Here is a 15,867-nt window from a genome sequence, read left to right on the forward strand (position 1 = left end):
TGTGACACGTTTCTGTGGTTTCTGCCACTAGTCTTCTGTGTCTTGGACAGCGTGAAGCTACGTCACAGATCAGAGCGGCAAAAGTTGGACTGGGTTGACCTTTGACCGCATCAGCCTGTTGACAAGCGGAAATGCACGCTCCCGTCAGAAGCGTCGCTTTAGCTCGGCTTTTGACGTGACGCTTCTGATGCCTCTAAAAACCAACGCGTCTCATTGAAAATAATGCTTTTTAGACCGATTCCTGACGCCTCTGACACTTCTGACAGGTCCGGTGTGAAAGGCCCATAACTCTTCCTGGGGGTCCTGAGGCCAGCTTTCTCAAGCCAACTGGGAAATACAATCCCTGGGGGGCCTCCTCCCAGTTCTACATGCCTGGAAGACCTCCCTAAGTGACATCCTCACCAGATGTACGAACCACCTATTTTCAAAGTGAAGAAGCAGTGGTTCCACTCCAAGTCCCTCGTGGATAGTTGAGCTTCTCACCCTGTCCTAGAGTGTAAACCCAGATACCCAACAGAGGAATCGCATTTCCAGTGTTTGTATCTGCAACCTTTTCTTTTGGTCATCGCCCAAACTTCATGACCACAGGTAAGGACTATGCTTCTATCCTTTGGAGCAAAATATTTGACAGCATAATCAAGTCTGTTGCACTGTATCAAAGTGAGGTAATCATGTCCACTCAGGATGCAGGACTACACAAAGTAGGACAAGCATCCAACTTAAGTCCTACATGCAGAATTCTAGTGATCTATACTGAAAGTCCAACTGAAAACACCCAATAATGCATGTAGGGCAGCATTAGGCCGTTACCCATTGGCTTTACCAATTCAAAAAGAATATTAAAATTATGGATACATCTAAACAACAGTCCCAAAAATATTCTCCAATTTGAGGGACTAAAGAGAGTCCTCTGAGCCAGCTGGTACTGAAGCTGACTAACTCAATAACAAACCTGATAACACCAAGCTCAGTCCAGCTCTGCTTCCCAACCACCAGCTAGCGTTAAATGAATCATCAATCAAGCAAAGGAACATTACTTGGAACACTGGATGAACCAAATGACCACCCAAAATAGAATGAACACCTATATGAACCTAAAAAGAGAATACAAACTAGCAGTATATCTTGTGTCTGTCAGCGATACAAAGCAGAGGCAAAACCTGACCAAGTACAGGCTCAGTGACCACAACCTGGCAATGGAAACAGGTTAGCAGAGAAAAACCTGGCTGTCAAGTGAACAAAGATTATGTGGTCAGTGTCAAGCAGAGGAGGTCGAGACAGAGGAGCGCTTTCTTCTACACTGTGCAAAATCTGAAAAGACAGTCCGACCACAACAAATTGACCACTCTTCTCGAGGAAGAGCCTTCTGCAGCTTTGTCAGTAAAATATCTCTGACAATGTCATGATCTTTGAATTTGAGAAAGAAACAGAGAGAAAGCTAAAGTCCCAATCAGGACTTTGTTAAAAAGAAAATCATTGACTTAATGTAGGATGATATAATTAGTGTCTGATTGAGAGATATGCTTACAATTGAATGTAAACTGTATTCTCACAGCACACTGTCAGCGCACTAAAGGCCAATGAGCTTTAAGCTCTCCTGCATCATTAAACATACAGATCAGAGGAGAGCAAAGCCCAGGGACAAAACTCACACTGTGGTATTATTTGCAAAGACATGATTTCCCTCACTGTAGCATCAGAGGAATAATGTGGAAGACAGAGGATGTGTTCCAAACACCTACATAGGCCAAGAATCAAACACACAAATGGAAGAACTTACACATGTCCGGTCTCGTGGGCCACAACGAAGGCAGAGGAAAAGCCGTCTTCATGGTTGAGAGTGCAGCTCCGCACTGGGTGGCACATTCCCGTCACTGGAGCGTAACCTAACGGCAGCCAGGAAAACAAATGGGTACATTAACTTTATTAAATCTGAAGTGCCAAATTAATTTTACACAACAAAGCAGCGTTAACGATAGAGATTAATTAGAAAATCATTTCTAACACAGCACATGCACAGGAGAAGTGACAAATTAAACTCCCAGGGCAAAAATTCCAAACCCCTAATCTTAATGTGCATTAATCTATTATTAGGCAGCACGCTGCCTTAGTTGTTAGCTGCCTCACAGAAAGAAGATTGCGGGGCTCTTTTCTGTGTGGAGCTTGCATGTTCTCCCCTTGTCTGCGTGGGTTCCCTCTGGGTGCTCTGGCTTCCTCCCATTTCCCAAGGCATGCAGGTTAGGTGAATTAGAAACTTTAAATTGACTGTAGGAGTGCGAGTGAGCGTGAATGTTTTTGTTTGTCTATAGATACCCCTGCGACAAACTGGTGTCCTGTCCAGGATGTACCCCGCCTCAAGCCCTATGACTTCGGGATTATGCTCAGGCCCCCAGTAAAACTTAATTGGAGCAAGCAGGTATAGAAAGTGGATGAATGTATTTATTATTCCCCTCAAGTGACTATTGGGCAATTCTACGGTAACGGAATTACAATCTGAGCTAATCTGTCACAGTTAGATGCCATATGTCCAGATTTTGCTGCTGTTGTAATTCCATTACCATAGAATTGCCCTATCTGTACATGTACTCAGAGGACCTCCACTCTAGGCTCACAATGTCAACTATTTGCATTCTGCATGAAAACTTCGGTCAGCTCCTCTCATCTATCAGTTTCTTTGATCTGACTGTTGAATACAAGGTTATGCTTGTTTTAAATGCTATAATTAATCCAGAGGGTTAGATAACACTAGGGTTGGGTATCAAGAACCGTTTTTTTTCTGGTATGGTTAAGAAATGATTCGATCCACCGATATCAATAGCCTTTTTGATTAACGATTCCCTTATTGGTCCTTCAGAGCGGCTGTTGTTTTTGAGGGTGTTTGTCGGGAAAATGATCATTTCTCTACGTTGACTGCAGACCCTGCAGCGGGTCTGTAATCAACCATTTCTGCAGCGTGACTCCACTTTGAAGTGTGAACCAATGAAGCACTGCTTCGATCCACTGGCTCGTTGTTTCTTTGATTCGCTGCTCCTCAGAAGAGGCAAGTCCGCTTCTTAACCCCTCTCAAAGCCATTAAAATATTGTGAGTCACTGTGTGGATTAAAGTCACTAACTGGGACTCTTGTCTCGTTGCAGTCAAGAAACGAGAATCGCCTCCGTTCCGTTGGCACAGCTCCAAATGCTGTGCCGCTCTGTGCCAAGCCAGAGTCCGGTTGGAATTAATAACTTCAAAGTGAATCACCGCTTTAAATAAAATGACACCTCTTTCCAAATGCTGTAATACAGACAATAAACTACCATCAACTAAAACATAATTTTTCCTCCCAAAATAAGACATCCTGCATTCTTTATGAATTACATCCTGATGTGCAGCACAGCTGGCTGCAAGAGCTCAGCTCAGATGTATGGAAAGACATTCATACCAATAATGTCTGAAAGGAAATGCTTTAGACAAAAACTAAAGATTTTGTTTATTTCTATTTATGTGCAGAGATCAAGGATCCACCATGTAGAGTTTATTTTGTCCAGAGTTTAAGGATCCAGTGACCAATTTCACATTTATTTACTTTAAGACTCAATAAAATGTTGCTGGCATAGAAAACCTGTAAAGCCTACTTTTAGTACACAGAAAATTCACAAGAGGTATCGATAAGGGGAATCGATAATGGTATCGATATCGATGGAATCTTATCAATACCCATCCCTAGATAGCACATACTGTGCCTCTGCCAGCACCCAGGAGTCCTCTCTTGATCTGTGCATAACTGATTTTAATTATTGATGGGGCGCAGTTCTGCCAAATTATTAATATTCATTAAAAGTGATCTTGTTAGTCAGGTTAGATTTGGAAACATGTGCTGGTACTTGACTACCAGTGCTGTTGTAAAGGCTGAGGTTTTGACCCCTCAAGGCCAATGAAGAGGCAGAGACATAAATAATTACCAAAAAAGAAGAAGGAATAAAGAAAACGCATCATACAAACACAGAGACTCACACAAAAAGAGACAATGTGGACTTTTTTGTCCCAAAACATGGTATATTGTGAAAGTAGCTTCAAGAACATTAATTGTTTCTAGGAAAAGCAGTATTCTGTATTGCACAGGTTATTTATGTACCTAAATTATATTTGAAATGCGGACAAAGATGACTGGTTAACTTCCTATGAGATCGCATTTTCAGGCATTATATCACATACGTATCACATACATAGCATCTTTTCTAGCAGGAATCTAGTGAACATGTGTTAGAAGACATGACATCCCAATGTGAATCAAGAAGGATGCAAGTAACAATGTTTTAGAAACACAACTACCAGTATTTTAAATATTAGGTTATGAACTGATAATTTAAATTTCATAAACCGAAAGCAGGTTCTTCCTTATGACCGCAGAATGTAAAAAGTAGAAGCCTTTGACCATAACTTGCAAAAATTGTAACTTTTTGTTTCAAACCTAAGTTTCACTACAGATAGTCTGAAAACAGATTTTTGCAAAGTTACAAACTGTATGACACATTTTATAGGTGTTTTTCTGGAATGGTTTGGGAATTGACACCAATGCAGAGAACCACAATGTCCACAAAAACGTGCAAAAGTAGATGACAACTGGCTTGGTTGTAACCAGACAGTAAGTCTGGGCCTGGTTTCATGAAGCAGGCTAATGTTGTTTAGTCAAATAAACTCACTTAGTTGACTAGTTTTTTGATGTTAGTTGTTGCACAAAGCACTTAGTTGGCTCAAGTTTCATGTTACCTGATTAAACTTTTTAGCCTGGTACAGAGGAGACTAATCTTACTTTAGTTGTTAAAACTTCAATATCTTACCTCGAAAAATGGCAGCTACCATGTACCATCACTTCATGGAACATTCAAAAGCACCCCTACATCGTTCGTATTACTTCAAAAGGAGAACTTCCTCTGCTTTTGGCCGAGGTTGCAGCAGACAACTGTCATGATGTGTTTGTGACAGTTCTCACATTAGCCATTGGGCGTCTCTGTTATGCTAAGCAGCGTTGTGTGCACAAAAAAGTTGAAGAAAGTGTGGAAGAAGAAACTGAAGAGTGAAGCTGCTAGGCTAAGTGCTAAGCACGTCGGTCTGCAGTTTGTATGGGTCCATAAATGTTAATAAAGCCAGTTAATGAAACAAAGGCTGGATAGTTCATGACAACAACCAACCCGGAAGTAAACAAAACTGTCGCGCATGGATCTGTCTCTTGGCAATGGCACGTGTGAGGCCATTATGTCTGTGAAAATGGTCGACTAAGGTAAGACAGCTAATCTACAAGTTTAGCCATCGATGTGAAACGGTGATTAGATGGATAATGTTGGGTGACTAACTGTAGTCCACTAAGAAAGTTTAGTAGACTGAAAGATTAGGTTACTTTATGAAACCGGGCCCAGGTATGTAAGCTATCACTTGAACAGTCCTTCTGAGGGAGGCAACAGACGTTTATCAAACCACAGGCGAAGTTCAGAAACAGAGAGTACTCATACCAAGCAATCCAATCAGACTAAAATGGCTGACAAAAATCAGGAACATAGGACAGTGACAAATGTCTGTCGCTGGCATGCTCTGGAAATAAACTCTGGGAAATAAACACTGCTCCATAACGCAAGTGAGCAAGAGGAACCTATACAATCTTGCAATGAGGGAATGCTCCAATCGTGATTACAAAAGGGAGTAAACAATTAAGGGTGGACGTGCAGAGACCTGTGAACCTGGATGACTAGAAATGGGAAATTAAATGAAACAAACACAGAAGAAACATCAAAGTAAATGTGTCAGTGAATATTTACAATAAGGAAGAATAGGCCAGATAACACAAAGAATAATAACACAAAGAGAACAATAATAGAGGCAGAATAACATGGAGAATACGGTCAAAGACAGCATAACGAGGAGAATCACACCAGAAAACAGAACAGTGCAGAGATCAAACCAACACACTAAAATGGGAACCATGACAATATTGTTGAATGAGACATGTTTTCATTGTCATACTTCCATTATGTTTAATTGGAAACTTAAATGAGCTTCACGATGTAATGTTATCACACAGAGCAGCCAAACTGTTTTAAAATTCCATATGCTTTGAAATACATTGAATTTTCCTGAGATGACCAATGCATTGAACCATCAATATCAATGCCTGGACAAAGAAATTGGTTTTAAAGTGGTTCAAAGTACAAGTGATACTCTTTATCTGAGTCTTTGACACAAAGTCATTACAGCATTACCCAAGGTATGTTAATAAATTAGAAAGAGAGAGAAAGACAGAGAGAGTTAGTACATGCATGTCCTTATGACATCTGCACAAAGAAACAGCGATCAAAATTTAAGAGGAAGAGGATTGATCCAGCATGGAAAAACAATCTTTGTTTCTGATTTCAACATTAAATATGATGAAACTACGCTGTGTAAATCCATTACTATTCCTTGCAGTCTTGTCCTTGCACGCAGTTGTATCACTATTGCTACACAGTACTTTAGTGAGTGACAGTGTGGTAGTGGCAGCACTAATAGACTGTGCTAAAATTAGAATCCCATCAACACATATTTTCATTGTACAGTGTTGTTTTGTTACTTTAATATGTCAAATGCTGACACTGCCCTTTACCAGATGAACTACGCACTGTCTCACACACAAAGAACAAGAAATATAGATTTGTTTGCACTACAACATTGCTTGCACCCATATATCTGTACTCTTACTGTTGCCAATTACAGCATTTTCCAGAGCATCAATCACACCTGTCACAAAATGCCTCTTCAAGAAAAATACACACACACACACACACACACACACACACACACACACACACACACACACACACACACACACACACACACACACACACACACACACACACACACACACACACACAGAACAAAAATATAAATGCAACACTTTTGCTTTTGCTCCCATTTTTCATGAGCCGATGTCAAATTTCTAAAACTTTTTTTATATACACAAAGGACCTATAGTTGTGTGCAAAAGGTTGGGCACCCCTGATGATTGTCATTTTATTGATTTGAATACATTTAGCACTAATTATTGGAATATAAAATTGGTTTGGTAAGCTCACTGACCCTTGACCTCCTTTCACAGGTGAATCCAATCATGAGAAAGGGTATTTAAGGTGGCCATTTGCAAATGTTTCCCCTCTTTACATCTCTTCTAATGAGTGGCAACACGGGAGCCTCTAAACACCTCAAATGACCTGAAAACAAAGACTTTTCAACATCATAGTTTAGGGGAAGGATACAAAAAGCTATCTCAAAGATATCAGCTGTCAGTTTCCACTGTGAGGAACATAGTGAGGAAATGGAAGACCACAGACACAGTACTAGTTAAGGCCCGAAGTGGCAGGCCAAGAAAAATCTCAGATAAGCTAAAGCGAAGGATGGTGAGAACAGTCAAAGTCAACCCACAGACCTGCTCCAAAGACCTACGACATGATCTTGCTGTAAATAGTGTCTCTGTGTGTCGTCCAACTATACAGCACACTTTGCACAAGGAGATGCTGTAATGCAGAGAAAGCCTTTTCTGCTTACACGTCACAAACAGAGGCACCTGTAGTATGCTAAAGCACATTTGGACAAGCCAGCTTCCTTTTGGAAAAAAGGTGCTGTGGACTGATGAAACTATGGACATAATAAGGGGCAGTATGATCTGCATCAGACACCCAACGTGCTTTTGGTCTCTGGGGTCCTGTAGAGGTAATTGACTTTCCAAGATGGCGCCTGTGACTGGCGTGGCCGTCGCTCAGCTCCTGTTGTGTTGGTTACTAATGGCCACTTTTACGACATTTGTTATTTTAGCAGCCCGACTAGCAGATGGAGGTGTCTTGGCTTTACGGACTTACGATCGGGACTCTTTGTTTCATATCAAGGAGACAATGGAGAGCCTATTTGCTTCACGAGACAGGTTCAACCAGGCGTTTCCTCCGCCCCTAACTATCGGCTCCGACTCACCTGATTATCCGCTGCTGTTGAGGGCGCCATGTAAGATCTGCAGGAGACTGAGGAAAAAAGGCTTTTTGGATAAGAGGAGAAGAGGCTCGCGGGCTGGTGTCCAGGTGAAGAGAAGGCGTGCAGCGGCGCATTTGGGCGCCAGCACCGGTGGCCGAGGACGGGCTCGCTTCCTCTACCACATTCCTCTCTTTGATGTGTGCGATGGCACATCTGCATCGACACCTGTTCGGTTAGGTACAGGTGTTCTAGACTTTTCTCAGCGCTGGTATCCTGGTGGCGTAGTTCCATCGCTACTGTGCACTTCCGTGTTTACGCCTCTGCCTGCATGGATCAGCTGGAGTCCACGTGACCACTGTCTTCGTCCTATCGCATTGCGAGCCTCAGACAGCGCCTACGTGACGTCGTCCACCTTGCGCCTTGGTTTATTGAACGTGCGTTCAATCGCCAATAAATCATTTTCCCTGAATGATCTTATATCAACGGAAATGTTGGACTTAATGTGCCTTTCGGAGACTTGGCAGAGAGAAGAGGAATTTCTTCATTTAAATGAGCTCTGTGTCCTTGGGAAGCCCCACTCCTGTCGCCGTGGTGGGGGCCTTGCCATCATTTATAAAGAGGATTGTGTGTGTAAAGGGGTACAGTCACGGGACTTTCCCTCCTTTGAATCACAGTTGGTCAAGGTGGATTTCTCAAACCCATTTTTCTGTGTGTTGGTTTACCGCCCCCCAGGCACTGCTACTGCCTTTCTAAAGGATTTTAGTGACTTTTTATCCTCTATTATAACGGTGGAATCTGTTTTAATTCTTGGAGATTTTAACCTTCATGTTGATGACAAGTTATCTTGCTCTGCTATGGAGCTTTTATCGTTGACTGAAGCTTTTAATTTTGTGCAACATGTTTCTGAGCCCACTCACCAAAAGGGTCACATTTTAGATTTAGTTTTTACACTTGGCCTAGACATTTTAAATATGTCTATAAAAGATGTCTACTTGAGCGACCATAGTCTCGTTTCGTTTGACCTGCATTCCAGCTCTGATCAGAAGCCCTTAGAAGTTAAGTCTCGGAGGTGTATCATCACTGCTGAAACTGCAGAAAGATTTTCTTCTATGTTTAATCCTTGTTTGTTCACTGATTGTCTTGATATGGACAATTTTATCCAGTGTTTTAACCAACACTGTGATTCTATTCTTGATCAGTTGGCTCCTGTCAAATACAATGTGTCTTTACAGAAAAATGAGTGCCCTTGGATTAATGAAGAGCTCTTAAGTCTTAAGAGACTGTGTCAAAGGACTGAACGCCTGTGGAAATCCTCTAAACTTGAGGTTCACAGGCTTCATCTCAGGGAGCTGGTTCTATCATATAACAAAATGGCTGAGAGTGCCCGCTCTGTCTACATACGTCAGCTGGTGTCTGTGACTAAGAATCCCAGAGTGTTGTTTGATACAATCAACTCTCTTGTATGTCCTGCTGCTTCAGTTACTCCTGTGTTTTCTGAAGCTGACAGCAATGCTTTTTTGAGTTTTTTCACTGACAAAATCAAGTTGATTAAGGATAAAATTCCACCCTCCCTGTGTGGTACTTCTACTGTTATTGAGCCTGCTCCCAGCATTTGGTCTTCATTTAGGGCTGTGACACTTGCTGATATTTCGGCATTGGTGAGCAAGATGAAACCTTCCTCTTGCTCATTGGACATCCTTCCCTACAGGCTCTTTATTAAAGTATTTGAGGTAATTGGTCCGTGTATTACTAGAATGGTAAATCTTTCTTTGTCCACCGGTGTGTTTCCCAGTGCTTTTAAGCATGCCATAGTGTTGCCTCTACTGAAAAAACCAGGTTTAAATCAAATGGAGCTAAGTAGTTTTAGACCTATTTCTAAGCTCCCATTCCTGTCTAAGATCCTCGAGAGGGTGGTTTCAGACCAACTGACACTCTTCCTGGATCAGAATAACATTCATGACAGGTTTCAGTCCGGTTTTCGTAGACAACACTCTACGGAAACGGCTCTTTTGAAAGTGTCCAGCGACATTATGATGTCTGCTGATGCTGGGAAATCCACCGTGTTGGTTCTTTTGGATTTGTCCTCTGCCTTTGATACTGTTGACCACCAGGTCCTGCTGAATAGACTGAGGGATCATGTCGGACTGTCGGGGTCAGTTCTTCTGTGTTTTTTTTCATATCTGTCTGGGCGCAGCTTTAGCGTTTTTGCTAACCAGATAAGGTCAGAGTCTGCGGACCTGTTATGTGGAGTCCCTCAGGGTTCTGTATTGGGCCCCATTTTGTTTTTATTGTACTTGATCCCTTTAGGTAGGATCATTCAAAGATTTACTGATGTCTCTTACCAGTTATTTGCGGATGACATCCAGCTTTACTGCTCCTTTAAGCCATCTGAGATTAAGAGGATTGATTCCCTCCTCCATTGTTTGGCGGAAATTAAACAATGGCTAACGAATAACTTTCTTCAGCTTAACGCAGACAAAACAGAGACATTGGTTATTGCCCCTGATGCCCATATTCCAGGTATTCAGCAGTACTTGGGAGACCTGGGCCAGTCTGCTAAATCATGTCTTCGAAACCTGGGTGTCATTTTTGACAAAGACATGTTGTTGGTACAGCATTGTAAACAGCTGACGAGGAATTGCTTCTTTCAATTAAGAAATATCTCTAAGCTCAGGAAAATGGTGTCTCGAAATGATTTAGAGCTTATTATTCATGCTTTTGTGTCAACACGTTTAGACTATTGTAACAGTTTGTTTTCATGTCTAAACAAGAAGGAGTTGCGTCGACTGCAGTTGGTACAGAACTCTGCAGCAAGAATTCTGACACAAGCTAACAGAAGGACTCATATTTCCCTAATTTTAAAGGAACTTCATTGGCTGCCAGTGTCCTTCAGGAACAATTTTAAAATTTTGGTTTTAACTTTTAGAGCTCTACATGGCCAGGCGCCTCCCTATATCTGTGACCTCATCCAGCCTTATGCCCCTGCCAGGGCTTTGAGGTCTGTGGACCAAAATCTGTTGATGGTTCCTTGCACCCATTTTGCAACCAGAGGAGAGCGATCCTTCCAGGCTGTTGCTCCCAGGCTTTGGAATGGTCTCCCGCTCTCTCTGCGCTCACTGGACTCTGTCGATACTTTTAAAAGCCAACTTAAGACTTTCTTTTTTACTCAAGCGTTTGCTTAGCTTTTAGGCTGCTCTGTGATCCTATGTTATGTTTTATGTTTTTATGTCTCGGCCATTGTCTGATGTTTTGTGTGGTGTACTCTGCTTTTATGTTGTGAAGCACCTTGTGGCTCTTGTCTGTGAAAGGTGCTATATAAATAAAAATTACTTACTTACTTACTTATGCATGGCTGAAAAAGAACACAGCATTGCAAGAAAAACACCTGCTACCTACAGTAAAATTTGAAGGTGGTTCCATCATGTTGTGTGGCCAGTGCAGGTACTGGGGATCTTGTTAAAGTTGAGGGTCACATGGATCAATATCAATATCAGCAGATTCTTGAGAACAATGTTCATGAATCAGTGACAAAGTTCAAGTTGCGCCGGGGCTGGATCTTTTAAGAAGACAACAACCCTAAACACTGCTCAAAATCTACTAAGGCATTCATGCAGAGGAACAAGTACAACATTCTGGAATGGCCATCTCAGTCCCCAGACCTGAATATTACTGAAAATCTGTCGTGTGATTTTAAGTGGGCTGTCCATGCTCAGAAACCAACAAACCTGAGATGTTTTGTAAAGAAGAATGGTCCAAAATACCTTCAGCCAGAATCCAGACTCTCATTGGAAGCTATAGGAAGTGTTTAGAGGCTGTTATTTCTGCAAAAGGAGGATCTACTAAATATTGATGTATTTTTTCTGTTGGGGTGCCCAAATTTATTCACCTGCCTAATTTTGTTTAAAGAATTATTGCACACTTTCTGTAAATCCTAGAAACTTAATTTCACTTCTCAAATATCACTGTGTTTGTCTGCTATATGATATATTTAACTGAAATTGCTGATCCAAACAACCAATGATTTATAAAGGAATATCATCAGGGGTGCCCAAACGTTTGCATACAAATGTATTTCTCTCAAATATTGTTCACAAATCTGTCTAAATCTGTTATTTATTTGAAAGTAACCATTGCCACTTTTGGCTTATTACAATTTATCATGGGAAATGAATGTCGACATTAAACAAGGAATGGTATCAGACCGCATCTTACAGCACTGAATCAAATCTTTACGTAACAAAAATTATCGTCCCTAAATCGTACTATAGCCCACGTATCTAGATATGTATCAGATTATCTTCCAAGTGAGAGATGTGCACATGTTCAATTTAGGCTCCATAACAAAAAAAAAACAAACAAACAAAAACCATTAGTTTATCATACCCGCCCACACGCCAAAATCGGCCTGCATCATCTTCTTTTTTTTTTTTTCTTTTTTTTTTGCCAAATTTCATTGACGGTGGTAAAGCAGGTGCAAGAACAGGCACGTTGGCTAGGTAGCGAGTATGCTTTGGCCGAAGACAGCTGAAATTTACAGAACCAAACTTGCTGCTTGTTATTGACAACCACACACACGAGGACGATGCAATTTATTATGATACAGGTTGCCGATAAGGTCAAGAAGCTGAAGCCATGGTACGGGGTGAGTGTTCCCCCTGAGACAACCATGAGTGATATTTACAGCCAGTATGCATGTGGCATGCTCAACAATGGAGACAGCTTGAATGCTAAGTACAATGGTTGCAAGGTGAGATTTTCCTCTTCTGCTTCTTCTTCTCTGTAGTAATGGCAGATTGGTCCGGCCAACCTCCTAGAGGAGGAGTTGGATGACATCGCTATTTTTGTGGATTTGAATCAAATACTACTGCAGAGCTGTGAGACTGGTTTTGTCATAGTTCTATCCATTAATCCATATTACAAGGGGAAGCTTCAATTCCAAACTTCAACATTTGACTGTATTGTTTGTTCTCTGTTTCCAAGAAAAAAAAATCCCCCCTTATCACTTTTTTTCTGATGTCTCTGAAAAAGAGAGCTTTAAATCAGAAGTGCCTGACTCCGTGGTATAACTCACAAACTCGCAGCTTAAAGCAGATAACCCATAAGTTGGAGAGGAATTTAGAAGATCTTCACTTAGCCTGGAAAAAGAGTCTGTTGCTCTATAAAAAAGCCCTTCATAAAGCTAGGACATCTTACTACTCATCACTAATTGAAGAAAATAAGAACAACCCCAGGTTTCTTTTCAGCACTGTAGCCAGGCTGACAAAGAGTCAGAGCTTTATTGAGCCGAGTATTCCTTTAACTTTAACTAGTAATGACTTCATGACTTTCTTTGCTAATAAAATTTTAACTATTAGAGAAAAAATTACTCATAACCATCCCAAAGACGTATCGTTATCTTTGGCTGCTTTCAGTGATGCCGGTATTTGGTTAGACTCTTTCTCTCAGATTGTTCTGTCTGAGTTATTTTCATTAGTTACTTCATCCAAACCATCAACATGTCTATTAAACCCCATTCCTACCAGGCTGCTCAAGGAAGCCCTACCATTATTTAATGCTTCGATCTTAAATATGATCAATCTATCTTTATTAGTTGGCTATGTACCACAGGCTTTTAAGGTGGCAGTAATTAAACCATTACTTAAAAAGCCATCACTTGACCCAGCTATCTTAGCTAATTATAGGCCAATCTCCAACCTTCCTTTTCTCTCAAAAATTCTTGAAAGGGTAGTTGTAAAACAGCTAACTGATCATCTGTAGAGGAATGGTCTATTTGAAGAGTTTCAGTCAGGTTTTAGAATTCATCATAGTACAGAAACAGCATTAGTGAAGGTTACAAATTATCTTCTTATGGCCTCGGACAGTGGACTCATCTCTGTGCTTGTTCTGTTAGACCTCAGTGCTGCTTTTGATACTGTTGACCATAAAATTTTATTACAGAGATTAGTGCATGCCATAGGTATTAAAGGCACTGCGCTGCGGTGGTTTGAATCATATTTATCTAATAGATAATTTATTTTTTACCACCGTTGTCGTGCGTTACCTGTGCTGCTCCACAGCCTGTCTAGTGGATTTTTATTTTATTTTTTACCACTGTTGTCGTGCGTTACCTGTGCTGCTCCACAGCCTGTCTAGTGGATTTTTATTTTATTTTTTACCACTGTTGTCGTGCGTTACCTGTGCTGCTCCACAGCCTGTCTAGAGGATTTTTATTTTGTTTTTTGCCCCCGTTGTCGTGCGTTGCCTGTGCTGCTCCACAGCCTGTCTAGTGGATTTTTATTTTATTTTTTGCCGCCGTTGTCGTGCGTTACCTGTGCTGCTCCACAGCCTGTCTAGTGGATTTTTATTTTATTTTTTACCACTGTTGTCGTGCGTTACCTGTGCTGTTCCACGGCCTGTCTAGTGGATTTTTATTTTATTTTTTTTTATTTATTTATTTTTTTTTTACCACCGTTGTCGTGCGTTACCTGTGCTGCTCCGCAGCCTGTCTAGTGGATTTTTATTTTATTTTTTACCACTGTTGTCGTGCGTTACCTGTGCTGCTCCGCAGCCTGTCTAGTGGATTTTTATTTTATTTTTTACCACTGTTGTCGTGCGTTACCTGTGCTGCTCCACAGCCTGTCTAGTGGATTTTTATTTTATTTTCTACCACTGTTGTCGTGCGTTACCTGTGCTGCTCCACAGCCTGTCTAGTGGATTTTTATTTTATTTTTGCACCGTTGTCGTGCGTTCGCTGTTGCCGTGCGTTACTTGTGCTGCTTCATGGCCTGTCTGGTGCCTTAACTAAAGCACTCCTTCTGCTGAATCACCTCTAAATTATTTACACATTATTCACTTTGCGTGTTTTTAGGAATCCACTAGGTTGCGTAGCTACTAGCTTTTAGCCGATTTAGCATGGCGGCTTCTCCTGTCTCTCCCGCACTTTTCTGCTCTGGTTGTGAAATGTTTAGTTGTTCCTCGGCTTCCTTTAGCAGTAACGGTACTTGTAATAAGTGCAGCTTATTCGTAGCTTTGGAGGCCAGGCTGGGCGAATTGGAGACTCGGCTCCGCACCGTGGAAAATTCTACAGCTAGCCAGGCCCCTGTAGTCGGTGCGGACCAAGGTGGCTTAGCCACCGTTAGTTCCCCCCTGGCGGATCCCGTGCAGTCGGGAAAGCAGGCCGACTAGGTGACTGTGAGGAGGAAGCGTAGCCCTAAACAGAAGCCCCGTGTACACCGTGAACCCGTGCACATCTCTAACCGTTTTTCCCCACTCGACGACACACTCGCCGAGGATCAAACTCTGGTTATTGGCGACTCTGTTTTGAGAAATGTGAAGTTAGCGACACCAGCAACCATTGTCAATTGTCTTCCGGGGGCCAGAGCAGGTGACATTGAAGGAAATTTGAAATTGCTGGCTAAGGCTAAGCGTAAATTTGGTAAGATTGTAATTCACGTCGGCAGTAATGACACTCGGTTACGCCAATCGGAGGTCACTAAAATTAACATTAAATCGGTGTGTAACTTTGCAAAAACAATGTCGGACTCTGTTGTTTTCTCTGGGCCCCTCCCCAATCAGACCGGGAGTGACATGTTTAGCCGCATGTTCTCCTTGAATTGCTGGCTGTCTGAGTGGTGTCCAAAAAATGAGGTGGGCTTCATTGATAATTGGCAAAGCTTCTGGGGAAAACCTGGTCTTGTTAGGAGAGACGGCATCCATCCCACTTTAGATGGAGCAGCTCTCATTTCTAGAAATCTGGCCAATTTTCTTGGATCCTCCAAACTGTGACTGTCTAGCGTTGGGACCAGGAGGCAGAGCTGTGGTCTTATACACCTTTCTGCAGCTTCTCTCCCCCTGCCATCCCCTCATTACCCCATCCCCGTAGAGACGGTGCCTGCTTCCAGACCACCAATAACCAGCAA

At 41.8% G+C, this 15,867-nt stretch overlaps 1 protein-coding gene across 2 annotated transcripts in view; it reads right to left on the reverse strand.

The window, feature by feature from the left end:
• adamts3 (ADAM metallopeptidase with thrombospondin type 1 motif, 3) overlaps positions 1–15,867 on the reverse strand; it is a 554,270-nt gene that overhangs the window by 222,871 nt on the left and 315,532 nt on the right. For both annotated transcript variants that reach the window (XM_034170793.1, XM_034170794.1), the window contains exon 8: positions 1,781–1,886. In XM_034170793.1, coding sequence (XP_034026684.1) covers positions 1,781–1,886 — 106 coding nt within the window. The remainder of the gene's footprint in view (positions 1–1,780; positions 1,887–15,867) is intronic.

Source organism: Thalassophryne amazonica, chromosome 5, assembly GCF_902500255.1.
Source record: "Thalassophryne amazonica chromosome 5, fThaAma1.1, whole genome shotgun sequence".
Lineage (NCBI taxonomy): Eukaryota > Metazoa > Chordata > Actinopteri > Batrachoidiformes > Batrachoididae > Thalassophryne > Thalassophryne amazonica.